At 42.5% G+C, this 18,769-nt stretch overlaps 1 protein-coding gene across 1 annotated transcript in view; it reads right to left on the reverse strand.

Annotated features, from left to right (window-relative positions):
* LOC141011010 (collagen alpha-1(XII) chain-like) overlaps positions 1–18,769 on the reverse strand; it is a 57,133-nt gene that overhangs the window by 25,367 nt on the left and 12,997 nt on the right. The window contains exons 14-30 of the mRNA XM_073484199.1: positions 14,503–14,772; positions 12,716–12,982; positions 12,264–12,456; positions 12,025–12,152; positions 9,853–10,002; positions 9,647–9,766; positions 9,378–9,542; positions 9,125–9,271; positions 8,531–8,667; positions 7,584–7,713; positions 6,337–6,482; positions 5,652–5,781; positions 5,403–5,539; positions 4,141–4,270; positions 3,551–3,690; positions 3,160–3,292; positions 1,985–2,124 (exon numbers count right to left, since the gene is read on the reverse strand). Coding sequence (XP_073340300.1) covers positions 1,985–2,124; positions 3,160–3,292; positions 3,551–3,690; positions 4,141–4,270; positions 5,403–5,539; positions 5,652–5,781; positions 6,337–6,482; positions 7,584–7,713; positions 8,531–8,667; positions 9,125–9,271; positions 9,378–9,542; positions 9,647–9,766; positions 9,853–10,002; positions 12,025–12,152; positions 12,264–12,456; positions 12,716–12,982; positions 14,503–14,772 — 2,663 coding nt within the window. The remainder of the gene's footprint in view (positions 1–1,984; positions 2,125–3,159; positions 3,293–3,550; positions 3,691–4,140; positions 4,271–5,402; positions 5,540–5,651; positions 5,782–6,336; positions 6,483–7,583; positions 7,714–8,530; positions 8,668–9,124; positions 9,272–9,377; positions 9,543–9,646; positions 9,767–9,852; positions 10,003–12,024; positions 12,153–12,263; positions 12,457–12,715; positions 12,983–14,502; positions 14,773–18,769) is intronic.

Consider the following 18,769-nt stretch of genomic DNA (forward strand, 5'->3'; position numbering starts at 1 on the left):
ATATAAACTGAGGGAAAAGATATTTTATCTGATTCTATGAAGGCGTAAAGAGTTTACAACTCTCCAGGGGTGCCTTAAATCGATAACCCAATGGAAAGAATTCTCTGTGAAAAATACTAGACTATCAACATTTCAGAGGAGGAATGTTTTGAGTGTTTTTGGACATGGTTAATACACAGCACACCGGCCAAGGTAAATCTCTACGCTGATGGCTGAAACAGTCGGATGTCTTGTCATATCGGTCATGACTGGCAATAAATTTACTTCATTACTTTTGGCTGAAGCTATTAGGACTGGGGACACACCAATTCTGAGTGAGCTGGGACAGTGTGTTTGCATGTGTATGATAATACATGCACATGTGCTTTTAGGTTTGCTTTAAGGCCACTGTGGATTTCTTTGATTACCGTACAGATCTGTTTCCACAGCACCATTTTATCATTTGGCGCCGCAGTAGTTTTCTTGTACACACGTGCAAAATATGTGTCAGACATTTCCGAAAACAGACTTGCTGTCCAAGACGAAATAACGCAAAACTCCCTGGGCTGGCTATCCTTGTTGAAATCCTGAGAGTGAACCAAGACGACTTGGCTGATGCTAGGCTTGTTAGTTTCCAGTTTTCCATCGACCTTTCAGTGTGATATGACCAAGGCAATCGGCACAATGAAATTTCATCAAGTACTAAAGAGGAAAACATTCAGTCTTGTGTTAAAAGGGAAACTAGTGGTCAACCAGTGACCTACATAACACCAGCTGAAGCTGAATTTGGCTGAATTTGGTACAAAACGTCTGACAGGGTGAATTATAGGAAGAGAAAATTAGCTTAAAACTTTAGCTGCCCTCTCAAGTATGGCAAATGCTGGATGCCATCTGGGCCTTATTAAAATAGGTGAAAAACAGTGAACTAAGCTGCTTTTTTACATGTACACACACACACAACTTGCAGATGGCCAAATAGTTCACACTGCATGTGAAGCCTCAAAACACATGCAGATAAACGTTTCATCTCTGAGGGATCTGTTCACTGTCTCCCCTTAGAGCTGTTAAATTATCAGCACTTACAATGTGTCATGTGAAATTTTTACAACATTTAAAGTTTATCTCTCTTAAGCAGCTCCTCACTTCCAATAAACAGCGAGCAGTGAGAGAGAAATATTTTCACCAAAGTTGGATGGAACATTTAACTGATTTAAGGGTTTGTTTCGCAGCTTATCAGTGTGGCCATCAGTCTGCGGTCCTGTGTAAGAGCGTGCACCATTTAGCATGCTTCAGTCTCGCTTTTAAGTCTCGCTTCTGAAGGGGGCTGACAAATGTCTGACAGATTTAAACCAAACATTCAAATGTCATCCAAGAGTTTTGCACATTCAGTCAGGCAGCCAAAAATGACAAAAATGACCAGTGGGAGACTGCAGTGTCAGGAAATATTGATAAATAATCGTCTTAATGCTGTTACATCCGAACAACAGATTAAGAGATTTTGACTTATAATAAACTGCAGTACTGAATCACCAATGGCAGAGTTTTAGCTTGAGTTTTACTCTTCTGGAGGAAGAAACTAAGCCAGTGACTTAAAGTTTAAGGCGCTGTGATTGACAGTTTGTTCTGGTGTTTGTTCTAAAGAAAACAAGGAGAAGAATAGTGGAGTAAGTAGATAATATTTCAATGTCTAGTACTGCTGCTGTTTCAACTCAGTCTACAGTCTCTGTTCCATAAAAATCATTAACCCTTTCGTCATGAGTATATAAAAGATGCAATTTAGAATTCTTTATCCTTAACTGGCCACTTGGGTTTTTATGTTCCCTCTCTGCTGTATTTGCCGTATGGATTGAGGTCAACTTTTATCAGAACTGTACTTATTTCCCTAAAGCTCCAATCTGCATGTTGGTGTTTAGAGAGAGATTACTTGCATGAGATATGAAAGCACTTTGTAAATAAAAACTGTATGTGTTGTGGGTATTGTGTGTTTGTCTGATATGACACTTACAGTCTGGCTCTTGCCTCCAGCTGTGGGTACATATGTGATCCTGTAGTTCTGGACGCGGCCCGGAGCTGGATTCCACCTGGCGTTCATGCTGGTGATGGTTTCGTTAAACACAACCAGGTCCGTGGGAGGTGCATTGGGTGCTGGAAAAACGTGCGCGCACACACACATATCACAATTATAACCATGTCAATATGTATATTCGTTATAAGTAGTGAGTGCACGTCTTCCATGGAGATCCTTAAAATATCTTTTAAAGGCACAGTCCTTGATATCTTGGCCGGCTTGTGTTGAGGTGTGTACTCTAGTCTTGAATGACACATTTGTCATCTAAATACCAGTTAATTTATATTTAGAAAATGTACTTTCTTTAAATTTTGGTAAAATAAAGCAGGTCTACCACTGATTGCAGCAAGGATTGTGGCTTTAAAAAAAGAAAAGAAAAATCCTCTTTCGGGATTTAGTCTTTTCTGAAGCAAGGATGGATACTCTTCAACAGCAATGGATTGATGGAAAGATGATCATGGATGAACTGATAAATGCATGAATGAATGCAATGAATAGAGGGATGAGTGGATGAATATATGATGGATGATGGAATGGGCATCAAAAACAAGGATTTTCAAATCCCTGTTTTGCAGGGCATGCACAGTCGAGATCCATCGTCAGCCATTTCATTTGACATTTGACTGAATAAGATGATATTCAGGAAAAGCCATGGATGGATAGATGGATGGAAAGGACAATGGGACAAACACAGACAGGGACAGACAAACACGTGATAAAACTGGCTGTGTCAGCTGCAGCACAGCGCCACTGGAGCGGTGGATGGGTTAAGGGCCTTGCTTGATGATGAAATGATGGTTGTCCAATGAAACAAAAGTGCTGATGACTGGTTGAAGTCATAAAACATGCTTTCATCACTCGAAAGGAAAAAGCATCCGCTTGCTTTACCACAAATATACTTACTTCTCGGAGGAGCATTCCTGGACACTATAGAGGCAAAAATAGAAAGGTATAATGGGCATACCTTTTAACATTTAACTCAGCATATTTCCAGGAGGTAAAATCAAAAGGTTAATCATTATTCCTTTGGTCATGATCCAACAGAGATTCTGTTGAGCAAAACAGTGTTAACTAAAGACATCATCACAGAGCAACTGGGGTAAGCATCTTACATGTCCTCTCAGTGCCCAGCAGATCCTCGCTCTCTGATTCGTCGGGATAGATTGCGGTCACAGACACGTCGTAGGGCGTGTCAACCTCCAAGTTCTCCAGAACGTGGGTTGTCTCGTCATTGTTCAGAATGGACTGATGAGGAAAGCACAAACACAGCATGTGGGAAGGAACTTGACTTAAATTTTGGTCACTACCAACAAGCATCACAAGATTCATATTAGAGCGATTATGATTGAATTGGTGCAAAAATCTGTTTTCTCCATGTTCTCACTGCCTCCACTGGAGGTCTTTATCATAGCAGCGCCAAAGTGCTCTCTGCGAGACTCATCAAGAAATACCTTCATGAATTACTAGAAATGTAAATGTCATAGACAGCTGGTTTTCTCTTACGTATTGGAAGTTGTTCTCTCCCTTCTTTGTCCAGCCAATGCGGTACAGAGCAACGTCAGGCGCTCCATGCTCCCAGGTGGCTCTGAAGCTGGTCTGGGTAACTTCTGAGAATCGCAGGTTCTTTGGGGCAGGAACCACATCTACAGAGGAGAAGAATGGAAGTTAATCATCATCTCTATCTGTAGGCCCTTTCCTCCAACATGGAACCGGGTCCATTCAGGTTCATATACCTAATTTTGAACCATATTGAGCATTTTGACTCAGATTGAATTGGATCGAGACATGAAAAGTTGGTTCCCGAAACCAAAAAAAGTTTTCCTTGACCGGAAGTGTGAACTGAAGTGGGTATATCATATTCCACAAGGTGTTGTGCATTGTGCAGTGTTCTCCAATGATGGTGCATCACTGGTTTCAATGGTTAAGCTCGAAAAATGGTTGAAACGCAGGCCGGTTCACTAGATAGGACCAAGGTTCCAACAATCTTGAACGTAACCGGTTCAAGAACAAGAGTTATTTTGGTTAAAAAGCAGCGTGTGAGAAGCAGGCAAACAGGAGCCAGGGAAATTATCCATGATAGTTTCCATTCTTACCAGTGATTGCTTCTCCCAACATCGGCTGACCAGATCCCTCATCGTAGATCGGAGTAACAGCCAGGCCATACTCAGTCTGTGAGATCAGGTTGTCCAGCTCTCTGGTGGTCACACCTCCTCCAACTTCCAGCTGTAGAATAATCAAACACACTTGTTAAACATCATTGCACAATATAAATAATGTAAACATATTGAGCTTTGATGTTTGAACGCCAAAAGAACTTCAGATGTTTTTCTCTTCAGCCAACTTTTGCCAAGTCTTGTGAAACTTTAATTCCGTTCACAGTGCGAGTTTCCAGGAACACTGGCGACAGGAGGAATGCACACCTAACACCAGTAGGAAACTTGACCAGAAGGTACAAAAACTGTGCTTGTTTCCAGGGGAAACTGGGAATAAACAAGATGCACAATAAACAACAAAAAGCAACTAAATTTGACCACCTGGAATACTTACAAGAAACACCACACTGGTTTAACTGCTCTTGATTCCATTAAGTTTTATTAGCTCAATCTCAAGAAATTGAACTTAAGGGATTAATTTGGATCCAATTAGACTGAACAGCTGCTGGATGTTTGTCTGATCTTTTGCATTTCAATTTGAGTTCAAAGTCTAAACACTTTTTTTTGTCTCTCTGGACCATAAAATCATGCAAAAGGCTTCACATCTGCGTTGTGAGTGACAGGCTGACACTTACTGAGTTCTATCACATAATCTATAAGGTCAAACATGACATTCTGCTACTTTCTGGGCAGTCAGCTCTTCCTCCCCATGCACTACATTCACTTTCCCATGTGCGTTTCCATTAGCTGAGCTTTGAAGATCACCTCCACCTGATTTATGGCTAAGGAAGTAGCAAAAGGCAGACTACAGAGTTTTGTGTTCTAGCCCAAGAACTCCCAAAAGGGGATATGCGACCATAAAGTATCCTTCCAATCCCCAACCCCAGAACCACCCTTTAACCCCCGCAAAACCATGTTCTGATAGGTTCATAATCTTTTCTTTGGACTGCAAAACATTCCCCAATGTCCACCCAACCAGCTGCACTCTCCATCATGTTGTCCCGGCCAATATATTGAGGGATCAGTCAAAAATATCTATATAAATTCATCACCATCAAACCTAATGGCTCGAACAGACAACAGGCAATGAAAGTTTGGAAGAAAAACATGGGAGTGTAGGACTGGTAAAAACAAAGGCAGCTAACATGTATTTCGTGTACAGTATATCAGTAATGGGAAAGAAGAGCTGGAATCAAACTCACTTCTTTAGCTTCTCCATCCTCAGGCTTGTAGGTGATGAGGTACTTGCGAACAAGACCAGGGGCAGCATCCCAGATAAGCCTCATGGTGCTGTGGGTGACATCACGAACCCTCAGTTCGCCGGCAGGGTGCATGGGCTCTGAGCAAGGGGCAGAAGGTAAGAGTTAGCTTCAGGGGCATAGAGCTACCTCCAGATATCAATAACCTATGCCGGCTTCAGGAAACCAACTGGTGATTTATTGACTACATACGGGTGACTCCCTGCTTGGTCAGTGGTTCACTCGCTGACTCTCCATGCAGGGCGAACAGGGAGAGTGTGTAGGCTGTGTCGGGGAGTAACTTCACCAGCTGGACATCAGTTGTAGTCCCTCCCACTCTGATCTGCAAGGGGCCCAGACCAAAGAAACAACAGAAGGTCAGAGAGGAAGTGGATGACAGAGGACTCCTCAGTGACATCAATTGACATGTTTGGATAAAAACAGTGGGAGAAATATTCTGGTTGCGGCACATCTGCCGATTCCGGTTTTGACCCACTGGGTTTGACACCTCATGAACAAATGATGATGATCCCTTGGCAGAGTGAGCTCATGGTTCACCCACCCCTTTGTGACGAACAATGTTCCTCTGTATGTTCCCTTTGGCCTTGCCTGCTGAATGATGAGGCAAACACTGGTGGCTTTGTAAAATGTAATTTAGTGTATGTAGTGTAACATCTGTGTTATGTAAAGAACTGCTGACAGCACGTTCAAGCGTTTGGTTACTTTTAGTGTTTAGCAATGTGTACATGAATGCATGTGAACATGTGTCCACCCATAAACACGTGTGCACGTGTTCATTTTCTCCTCATCCAGATCTGTCATATCCACAGCTGATTGGCTGTGTGCCTTTTCGCTCAATAACACTGTGTTCTCAGTGTTTTCCGAGAATGTCTCTTACCTCCTGCTCGAGGGTGGGCTGAGTGGCATTGATGGCGCTGTAGAGCAGCATGTAGCCAGTGGCACCCTCCGCCTCCTCCCATCTCACACGCATGGTGGTTATCTGCTCATCGTAAATGTCCATGCTCCTCACGGCGCTCAGGGGGACTGGATATCAACAGAAAATGAAGTTGAAGGTGACAAGTTTTCAAAACATTAAAGGATTTGCCATAGCAATTTGCTTTCCTACACCTATTTGCATGTGAAGCCTACTTAGAAATAAATTGCTTTAAAATACATTTAAATTTAATGCATTTTTAATGTATTTTTTGCTAACGTTAATAAGATGTGCTGTGTGGTTTACAGCAACCTCATGTAATCTTACTCATAATAAAAGCAAAAACAACAACAACAAAAATGATAACAACAATAATAATAATAATAATAATAATAATGATAATGATATTAATAATAATATTGAAGAAAAAACAGTTCTGATATCGATATTTATATATCAAAATCCAAGGATCAGTGCATCTCTGCAGAGTTTCTCAGGCCTTTTTATATGCCGTTGACACTGTGCAACTCAACAATCAGCGCAGCTTTATATGTGCTTTTATAGATACTATATAACACTATAAAATCTCTGCTTCTCTAGAGAGCACCAATAAAACTGCAATTAACAACATCTTAAAAGAAACAAAGAAAGAAGTCAATATTGCGCTTGAACCCAAGCGTAATCATGAAAATTGCCCTTTGAATTTGCGTCTAATTAGGATTTACTATTGCTTTCTTTTTGCTGCCACATATGGTTTTATAAACAAGGCTAAGATATATAGATTACCTTTGAATGTTTGATTAATGGAGACCACGGAGGAATCACAGTCACTGAGCACATTAAATTAGTGTTAAGCAACTGAGCCAGAAAGCTTCAGTGATGGAGGCCGACTCAAAGGGAAGCTGCTGTTCTTAAAAGTAAAGTCTGGTGTTTCGTGAGGGCTCAAATTTAAACTGTTATTCTTTGAACACTCCATTTATCTGGGTTTCCTAAAGTGGAAAAGTGTCTGTGATTTAGGGAGTGCTTCTTTAAGCAAGTTCAACATAATATCTTCACATCTACGACCAATGATCAATGACCTGAAGTCAGTTTAGGTAGTTTACATTTCCACGGACAACTTTTACCATATATGGGTTTTTAAGTGCATCACTTTAAATCAAATGATACAAGACTAAATGTGAGCCAAAAAGCCAGAGAGAGAGAAAACATACGTGTGGTCTCAGATCCTTCGAGGGGCTCGCTGCTCTCCTCTCCCACCACTGAGTAGACGCTGACCTGGTACTCGGTCAGGGGGTTGAGGCCCTGGAGAACTGTTGTGGTCTCGGTGCCATCCACAAACACCTAATACAGAGGGGATGGTTAGAAGATGGCTGCATAAGGAAGAATCTGACAAAGTGTTGATTTTTTTTGCTTATGCTGGATGAGAGTAGATCATTTCTGACAATAGTATGGATCATTACTTTATGTATATATGTCTGAATATTACATTCTGCTGTCTCATATGGTACAGTGGTAAGTGTGAGGAAAGATGAAGTAATTGTAGAGGGGCGATTATAAATCGTGAAGCATAACAATCACAAGCTCTATCTTACTGGCTCGGCTTGAGCACTTTGTAAAGCTTTCCAATTCAAACCAGAAATTCCTCTGACAAATTTATACTGGACTAAAAGTCAGCATGTGCTTCAACTCCAGATCCATAAACAATAATAAAACCTCATCCACTATGTTCACTATTAAACAAAACCATGGGAGCTGGACAAAAACAAACATCCTCCACTGAGTAATTAGATTCAGACACCAAAAATGCATCTATTCCACACATTGTGGAGCCAGGGCCCTGCTGGCCAACAGAGCTATCACTCACGAAGCCAATATTTGCTTTCTAATCCTCTAAACTGTGAGCTGTGTGTTTGTGTTTCTTTGCCCTGTGTCAGATCGTAATGTAATTAGACACCCAAACAACGCAAGGCCAACACAAACAGGAGGCTGGAAATAGAAGTTTGAGTGGATTTCCCATTAGTCTCAGAGACAGTGAATCAAGACAGACTGAAGCTAACGTCCCCTCAACACCCTCACAGGGAGATCAGCTGCACTTAAGACAATTTTCTGAATGATTCAATTAGAGGCAGTAGTTCATTCTGATATGTGGCAGGTATACCTGTTGGGGGCGTCCAGAAAGAGTCATGTACTCCACACGGTACTTCTCCACCGGGCCGTCAGGGCCGGTCCAGGTGGCTCGGAAGGAGCGGTGAGTCACCTCTGATGTTATCAGGTTAGTGGGAGCATCGGGCGCACCTCCTGTTCAGGTAAGGGCATAAAAAGACAGGAGCTGCAAATACGGGCCATCACAGAGAACACTATACATTATCATGAGAAAGTATCATGGTTTCATGGTTATTTTTTATTCACAGAGTTATATACGCAAGGAAAAAACAGATATGGCAAAAGTTTACAGCTATTTAGTAACAAGTCTGAACAGAACCTTATACACACCACAGTACTTATTGAGTCACATCCTCTTCAAGCAGTTCCCCTACTGTATCCAATAGCAGCTCTCTAATTTCATTAAGGAACATACCATTTTCTCTTTCAAAATAATTGATCTGCAATAATTTCCAAGTGCTTGGCTGTTTCTTTGCTTTACATGGTGGGCCAGATGTGTAACTGTCTGTTGGATGCTATGCACTATGTTCATACAGCCTATCAAATGTCTGGGAAGTGTGTGCATACTTTGACGTAAACTCATACACACCTGGTCCCTTGACACTGTTACAGAGGTTGTCAGTGAGGTTGTCAACGATGTCCAACAGGAAGGAGAAGTCAGCCACGTTGTACATGTGAATGCTATCCGGATCAGAGGCAATGGACCTCAGCTCATTCTCATCAGCGTTCTTCACACCTAGAGAGCAATAACGAAGACAATAGTCATTAGCACTTTGATACATGTGGCAATTTGTCTTCACACGCTGTATTTGTGCAAGCAAACAGAACTGATCTTCAATTACCAATGGCATAGAGCTCAATGCCCTGATCACGCAAGTTCTGCGAGTTGACAATGACGTCATCCTGGGATTTGCCGTCAGTGATCAGCACACCGATCTTTCTTGAGTTAGGTCGCATCCCAACATTCTCCTTGAAATTGTTCTGGAGGAGGTAGTTCAAAGCCAGACCTGTAATGAAAACACGATAGACACACAATGTAATATTCAGTACTGTGACTACATGGGTAGAAGTGGTGCTGCTCCCACCAGATTAAATAAATAGATTCAAGTACCAGTCAAGGTGTTTCCTCCTTTGTAGGGCAGGTTAGCCACAGCTTCCAGAAGAGAGTCCCGAGTTCGGTGAGCATCCAAGTGCCACTCAGTCTTTGGGTCTCCACTGTACTGGGCAAGACCTGAAGACACCAATAAAACATTTGTTATATCAATGCAGACAGACCTCCTTTGGTTTAATTAGTAAAAATAAGTTGGGTAAACCCACCGATTTGAACCCTTTCAGGGCCAATGTCAAAGACTCCCACCATACGCGCAATGAAGGCACGAATGGTCTTGAAGTTGAGACGTCCGATACTCCAGGAGCCGTCCACCAGCAGCACAATGTCAGCCTGTGCAGTGGTCCTACATGTCACATCTGAGAGGGCAAAATGTCAGTGTCTTAATTTGTCAAAGTTGAGGGCTTCAAATGAGATTGTCCATGTTCAGCTGTCAAGTACACAAAATAGTGTGTGTGGTGAACTGTAATGATGTGAGACGTACTCAAAGAGGTGAGAGAGGTAAAGGAAAGAAGGAGAGAACAGTTGTATGACATAAAATGTCCTTTTTGGCTTTGAACCAAACTCGGTTACATCAAAATCTTCCCAAAGGTGCTGAACAAGCAACATATTCACACATAAGTAGTAACACATTCCATTTTTCTTTCCTATATTAGGATTTTTTTTTAATCAGAGAACTTTGATTTTCCAGGTGTTTCAATGATAATCTTCTTGTCTCCTGGCATGTCGAGGCAGTATTTCTTTCATTTGTTCCATTTGGATCCACAAGTTAGTCCCTGGGGGCAACTCAGGAGAGTACGCCCTTAATGGCCTGAAACATATGAAAAGTTTCCATTGGAGAGATTACTGTGCCCTCCAGATCAGCACGGTAATATTCAGATCCTGTTTTCCAAACACCTGTGTGATGACAGGGAAGGCCTCCGATCATCGGCACCTAAAAGAGGGCTGCAGATGTGCATTGGAAAAAGGCAGTTGTTGCACTAACTGCCACTGTCTGCAAACTGAAAACAGGTAACATGTTTGATTTACAGTTTGGTTTGCTCACAGAGAAAACATGAACCTAACCCATGTGACAGACAACCAGCTGTCAAGCTTTCACTGATAGCAAGGGAGAGAATAGAGAGAAAGGTATGTTAGAGGTATATCCATGAAAAAAGGAAGAATAATATCTGAGACTTAATAACTACCACTGACTCTACAGAGTAATAGAGGTCGACTATCAAAGCCCTTTGTCTGTACTAGTGCATTGTTGTGGAGTAATTGTTCATCTGAGATTTTAGCGCAGAGGACTAATAAGTTGGATCATAGTGCATCATAATATCCACTGTTGGCGTTGTAGAACATATATTTGTTTAAACATTCATTTTTTGGGGTTATGCCATATTTAATGAACAGAATTTAAGACTCCCACGATCCTTGCAAGAAAGTGGTCGTGTTGTTAGTGGAAATACTTAAGTGAAGTGCCTCAAAATTGTACTGAAGTACAGTACTTAAGTAATTATACTCAGTTACATTCCATCACTGCACCTCTCCCCAGGCAGGTCCCACCTACATTAGTTAACCCTTCACTGGTTGTATTTGAGACCTTTTAGACAGGAATGAATCATTGTTATTGGGTGACAGAAATATGATAAATCTCCTGCGATTAATCGACTATTTCGACTACTTTTTGGGATTAGTCGGTGGCTATTAAAATGCAGAAGTTGGGAATGCCCTACCCCACACACCACTTTCTTTGCCCTGTAGCCAGTCGATGGTACTGGGTGCTATTTCATCTTTTGGAGGTGGGAGCTGTCAATGAAATCTCCCTCCATATTAGGACGTGGGCCTGCAGCTGAGTGGTCAAACTGACCTTTGAAGCTGCTTCCAGCAAACACAACATTTTCCTCCTCTCACACTTACTGCCTGCCGCGTTCTGACTCACAAGGTAGTAAAAAACGTTTTATAACTGCAAACAGATTATGGCTTGAATCTACACTGACTGGACTTGGACTGGAAATAAAAGGCAGAAGCCCAAAGTGACACAATGAAGAAAGCAAAGAAAAGGGCAGACAGATGGAATAGCCATTACATCTGTTATTTCGTGAGACAATTAGCTTGGTGCAAAGGCATTTAGAGAAACTCTTGGGCTTTTATGGGGCATGGGTTTAGAGTATATTTTCCTAAGCAAAAATTTACTATGTGATACAGTCTCCAATGTTTGACTGTTGCTGACCAGAGACATAACACACTGGAGACGCTGCTTTAATGGTGATGACAGGCATTGAACAGACTGACTAAAAGCATTTAAGATGTTCACATCCTTTGTTACTTTTAGCGTACAACATGTTTTCTCTGTTATTCCTTTGATGATGTAGCCAATTCTTATTAGACTACTTTACCTGATGGCGGATAAGGAAAAGGATCAGGTTCATCAGCCACAAGAGTGGTCTTCTCCTCTCCAGCCAATGGCATACTCTCTCCTCCATCAAACATACCAAACACATTGACTGAGTATTTGGTACCAGCTCTGAAGACCAAAAAAACAAATGAATTTCAGATGTCCTTCCTTTTTCTTACATGATTTACTACAAGTTCATATGACAATAACAATTAAACTGAAATCCGCCTGAAGACACACCTCAGTTCCTCCAGCACCACAGTGTTGTCATAGGGACCAACCAGAAGTTCTCCCAGGTCAATGTCATCCCCAACTGGGTGGAAAGTGACTTTGTAGCCCCTAACTTCACCAGGAGCAGGGTCCCAGGTTACACGGAAACTGGTCTTGGAAGGCTCTGAAGTCTGGAGGTTTCTGGGACCTTTGTAGGGTGACACTAGGGAGAGAAGAGAAGTTTGTAGATTGACTAAATACACACAACTGACTGATTCAAAACAAAATCTTTTAAATACTACATAATGGAGATGAAGAACAAATACAGACATTTACTGGAATATTGCTTTCGTCATTTAGTATGACATGATTGTGATTGTGATGAGGATGTGGTAGAGTTTGCAAAGAATAATCAAACATCTCCTGAACTTGGCAAAAGAAAGAGCAACATCTGTTGTGTGGTGAATAATAGACCAACTTACGTGTTGTTCCTTCTCCTTGCCTTGCTTTGCCTTCTCCTGAACGGTAGACTGGCAGAACAGTGATGTCGTAGGTGGTGAGGGGAGTGAGGCGTCTCAGCACAGTGGAGGTGTTGGCACCAGGCACCTTGGCTGCCAACTGGCGCCCTCCTGCCTTGGGCTTGTAGGTAACACGGTAGTTGAGTACATTTCCAGGTGCTGGTTGCCACGCCACCTTCATGCTCTTCTCCGTCTCCTCAGAGACAACAATCCCTCTGCCAGCGGCAGAGACTGTGAGAAAAAGAAAAAAAGGAACAATGGTTTAAAGAGGAGAAATGATGAATGGATGGTGTGAGGGGAAAATGTAGATTTTGGGTCTTGTTCAGATGGGAATGTGTGCTGAATGTGTGCTTAACTGCCTATGTTTCCAGTATACCTTTGGAAATATAAGCAGTATGGCTTTCCTGCTGGTAAGTAAACTAAACAGTAACACGCTTGGCTACCTCACAGTCTTTCATCCGGATATCTGCTCAGTTTCCACATGCGTGTGGATACAAACCTACCCAAATACTTTTCATTTTCAGAGGTATACATTAAACAGGCCCTAATTTACATGATTGATCATGTTTAGTTGGTGGGTTTGGAAGCCAGGCTTGGATGTCTTGTGAATTTGAGCAAAGCCATAGTTCTCATTTTCCATTGTGCGTCCATAGAGTGTTTCTTACTTTCAGAGTAGGAAGGGCAAGTGCGAATTGTCAGAGGCCTCGAAATGAGCTGAGGAAAATATTCAGAACGCTCTACTTCAGAGGGAGGGCTTTTATTAACGGAAAAAAAGCAGCGCATCCAAGTTTGCCGTGTGAGGCTCGGCCCAAAGAGACCCGTGATTTGTGTAGAGCACATGCAAAGAGAGCAACAGATAGTGGGAGCAAAGTGAGGGAAGGATTGAGCAAGGTGAAGATTTAAGTGTATACAAAGCTGCCTCACGGTTGTGTTTGGTGTGCATGTATGCCACCTTTCTGGCTTGCCAGAAACAATAAACATTAATGATGGCTGGAAATATTTTTCCTTTTGCACATTCCATTTCTCTAACTGGTGGACAAATTCCCTCCCAACTGGTGCAAGTTTCCGCTCAATGTGCTTTTCTCATCCAACCATGAGTGTAGTCTAACAAGGGAGAGGCCAGTGTCTATCTTTCCTGCATCTCTCATGAAAACCCGGTGCAGGTGTGCTGGACATTACGTCACCTCTGTACATGCATATAACACACACGCACACACAAGACTCTATAATCTCAATGGCTGAGGCTGATGCCAACAACGATGACGTTATCTCTTAGCTTAACAGAATGAACAGAACAGAAAGTGTTGCTAACAGATCTCCATTTCTACATAACACCTGCCTACAGTTTAACCGTGTTTCCTGGATCATTTTTAAACCTGCGTCACTGCCCCAGATTTCTCAGTGATGATCTCCTATGACTCTAACTTAAGAGGCAAAGAAAACGTTAAGGCTAAAGATGTGTTTATGACAAGAATGTCTAGACTTGCATTCTTGGCTTTAAAATGAAATGATCTTAACAGGTACACATGAAGATAAAAAAAAAAGTGCAGCGGTCCCTTTCTGGTCAGCTTTTATGACTTTTATGGTCACAGAGATATATCACACTTACCTAAGCTTAACACTTTCTAGGTAACCGTTAGACCAGATATTCATATAAAAAAAAAAAAACATAAAGTACAGAAAAGAGAGGAGGAAAGGGTTGGAAGGAAAAAGGGAAAGAAGTGAAGGATTAGGGAATAAACGTGACTTACTATCTGTGGTTTCCTCTCCAACCAATGGCTGGCCGTCACCGTGGCCATAGCGGGCAAACACAGAGACCTGATAACGTGTCTCCGGGGTGAGACCCTCCAGAACGGTGTCTGTTCTGTCTCCTGGTATTGTCTTTTCCCCTTCTTCATCAGTGAACAGAGACTTCCACCTTATCCGGTACTGACGGACATTACCCGGTGCCGCGACCCAAGACACAAGAAAACTGGTGTCAGTGACATCTCTGGTCTGCAGGTCTCTGGGTGAACCAAGCTCTGTGGAGAATTAATAGGAATAGCATTAGGAACAGAGGTGGAAGTATTCCATCAGTCTGTGCGTAATGGGTATGGAAAGAGAAAATAAGTAGCACTACAGATTTACTTGTGTTTACCTAAGGAATTTTCTTAGCTTTTACTTTGTTTTGATTTGCTCTGACGGATAATAATTGGACTAAGATGGCAGTGTTAGTATTTTAGGGCGCTCCAGCCCAGTGATGGCTTTGTCCAGGTGGTGTTGATTTCTAAAGCAGATATATGGAGGTTTGAGGAAGTGAGCGAGACACAAAATGGACAAAACAAAGAACCCTGAAGCGATAAATCACCAACAATCACTCATCTGTCTCTGCTTTAACCCCTCAGGATCTGTTTGAACAACCTGATTTTCTCCCTTCATCATCAGAGCGTGCTGGAAAAATCTCTGCAAAACTAATCACAAATCACATATTCCCAGCGCCTCTCCTGACAGCACTTTAATTTTCCATCGAAACAGAGGAAACCCGAGCCACGAAAGTGCCTTTGCTACAATCGCAGATGTTGCGCTCTCCCTTTCTCTCCTTCGCTCGCTTTTCCTGAGAGACCATCATGAGGTACACAGAAATAGAGTGGAGGGAGTTTTGTGGTGGCGTTTCGAGTTGAGGATGCCCATGTCGAGATGGACTCTCAAAACTCCTGTCTGGCTTCCGTATAAAGGATCTGTATCTAACGCAGGAGGACAGCCTCCCACACAACCTCCGGGAACCTGATCCTGAATCCAACCCTTAAGCCCCTACATGCCAGCACCTAATGATGATATAATCACAGGCAGAGCAGTGCAGCTGGGTGGTCTCGCTCAAACCTCTTTCATCAAACCTCACCAAATGAAGCAAATTGCAAAGGATGAGACGCATCGCGAATCTACCACAAGTGCAATGCATGATAATTTGGGAAATGTTAAGCGAGCATGCAGCAGAAAAGGCAGCCACTGTGTCTATCTGTCACCCTATGAATCCTTAGCATCCATCCATTAAAGCTGAATTGGAAACTGATCTGAACAGAAATAACAGCAGCAGCCGTGCCTGCCAAGCAGAGTGATCTGCACCTTGAGAGCAGAGGCCAGATACGAAGAGTAATGGCCACGACCACAGTCTAATGAAGAGTTCCAGATTTTCACAGACCATGAAAACAGTGTGGGCCACTTATAAAGACCCGGATCATTCCATCAAAAAGGGTTATCTTTGCCAGCAGCAGAAAAGGATGAACTTGACTGACTTTTCCGGCTGTGTGTGAACCAAGGGCGAAAGGATCACAAGATAATGACTTCTGCAGGCGGTGGCTCACTTTTCATCAGCGCTTGCAGACAAGCTAAAGAGAAGGGGTGTATGCACACATACACGAAACACATGGTCGGCAGACCTAGCAAAAGCTTTGGCTTGTATGTTACATATGCATTTAAAATTAAGAACAGTGGCTTCTATATACTGTATGAATAAAGATGTGTATGCAAGCAGACACATGTAATTTGGATCTCCTTATCTTAGGTTCTTTCTCACCCCCCCCCCCCCCCCAAACTGCATCACACCCTTCAAGGAGAAGGTTACCCTCAAATTAAGACCATGGACAAGACCAGATCATTAATTCACATTAAAGCCTCACCCAATGCTCTACACCACATATAACACAACTGAAGATCATCTAAGAGATTTCCTGCAGGGCATGTGCTAACATAACCTTCACATCTGCATTCAAAGATGTCTGAAAAAGTGCACAGAGAAAAACTACCAGCTCTGAAGATTTTCCTCTTATTTTTATATGGCTGTTGGATCTCTCACACCATAATCACCCCTGGACATCTTGATTCACAACATTGGTATTGGATAGCAGTTATTTGTTTCTCAGTATGAATAAAGTTAACAGACACTGTGTTAGCTCTGTCTAGCCTTCTCTGCAAACTCGTCCAAAATCACTGCAGGAAATACATCGTTCCTTCAAAGTGCCATCTCAGCACTGGCACCTTACCTCAGACTTCCCTTACTTTATTGCTCTTGGTCCATGGAAGCATACATCTGAGCCACAAAGATGAAGCCTTCAGTGTGTATGTGCCAAGGATGCCTGTCTGTGGCCTTTTACCTCAAAGGACCTTTAGAGCGGTGGGGGAAAAACAGTCTGGCAAGAGCCTGGCACTGCCTAAAAGGCATTAGTTTAAGAGGAAATCAAACCAAGATGCTAAGATTTCCCTCGGTGCTGTGCTGCTCTCCACGTGAGAGATAGTAAAAAGAATCCCTCCGGTACATGTGAACACATTTGCCATGTCATGCAAGTAGTTAATTATTTGAAAGATTAGTTCAGGGGTTGAACATATGACCTCTCAGTAATGGGCTGAGCTTTTAATCCACCAGGCCACCCTGAGGCATTCTGGTTTACAGTTTTGAAGAAACCTTTTCTCTACTCATCCTCGCCCTCTCTCTCTCTCTGCCTCTGCCTGTCTTTTGCCCCACCCTTGAGCGAGACGAACAGACAGTGCTCCCTGTGACCAGACAGACAGCTCACACAGCTTTCAAGGTCCTCTTAGGTAACGTCTTCCACATGTTGGATAAATCTACCTCTTCTTAAGTAAATAATTTTGCCATGTTTGTGTATAATATCCACATTTGGGATGGTCATCTAAGCATTCACTCTGACACCTTCTCTGTCTTTCTTCAGGATGTTATAATTCCCTCCTACTCAAGGCTTCTGGATTGGCCACCATCCACTGTTGGCTACAAGGGAGGGCTTTGTGGAAGCCACTCTCTTCCAGTTCTCGCCCACTTGGACTTCACAGAGAGGGTCACTCAAACTGAGTGGCACTCAAAACAAGGACATCAGTGTTGAGGCATGTTGACGTCATGACAGTTTAATAGAGCTGGCCAAACAAAGTGCTTTGTCATGGAGAATTTTCCTGTGGGGGTGTGGGGTTGATGACAGCACAGATTTGGCCGATGGAAACTCTAACTCTATAATCACAGGCAAGCCCTTTGGTCAATGTGGGAACAGAGGAAAGAAAGGAAAACACAGCACTGTGTAAACAAACATTGCATTATTCCAGTTGTGAATTCAAATTTCGTTCATTCCTGTAGGACATCGTATGAGCCAAAGTCCTCTTATTCAGCCTAGTGCACAGGTCGATGTGTTCTGCAAGGAATCTGTTCAATAGGGATGCGTCCGGCACTGATGACCTCACTACTGCCAGGAGTCTAAGGAAGCAACGTTAAGGAACAAAAACTGCACTCTTGCTGTTATGATGAATAGCATCGCTTTGATTCGTCCGTGGGCTTAAACTGCTTTCAGAAAGGAGTCAGCTGAACTGAGCTAAGCACGATGCACGATTAAAGACAGCCACTGCTCTGTTTTCATCCTGGCACACAAAATGTTGAATAAAACAAAGCTGATTCACCAAAACAACATTAAAAAGCAATCATCTCCGAACAAGGAAAATCATCCTTCCTCCAAAGCACAGCCTAGGCTACTAAAGGCAGTCAATAAAGTACAATGTTTTGCTACTAACTCCTCACTGTAATAAAAATCCCAGCCAGGTAAGCTCTTTTTTATTTCATACATAGTTCAGTGGTTTTGCAACCACAAGTGGAACTGACTGATAACCAGAGACATTCTCCTCTGTGGGATACAGTACAATGATTGTTGTTTTGCCCCCCCACAGCTCGGACCTCCCCCGTTCTCTCTCAAAACAGATCTCTTTAACTTCCTTTCCTGTGGTGTGACACTACAACAATCCCTCTTCCCACTCTGTGTGACATCAACAGAAGACCCTGCCCCCTGTTGTGTCTTCTATGCTGTCATTTACAGACAGAAAAAAGATTCTCAGACACAGATTTGTATCATTGCCTGCAGTTAAAAGACAGGTAAAAACAGATGTCACATGAACTGAGCTTGAGATAGTCAACAACCACGGATTCCACATTAAAAAACAGAATAATATCACACATTAATGATCAAATATTCCACATTTGTCTTATAAACA

Source organism: Pagrus major, chromosome 16 (assembly GCF_040436345.1).
Source record: "Pagrus major chromosome 16, Pma_NU_1.0".
Classification (NCBI taxonomy): domain Eukaryota; kingdom Metazoa; phylum Chordata; class Actinopteri; order Spariformes; family Sparidae; genus Pagrus; species Pagrus major.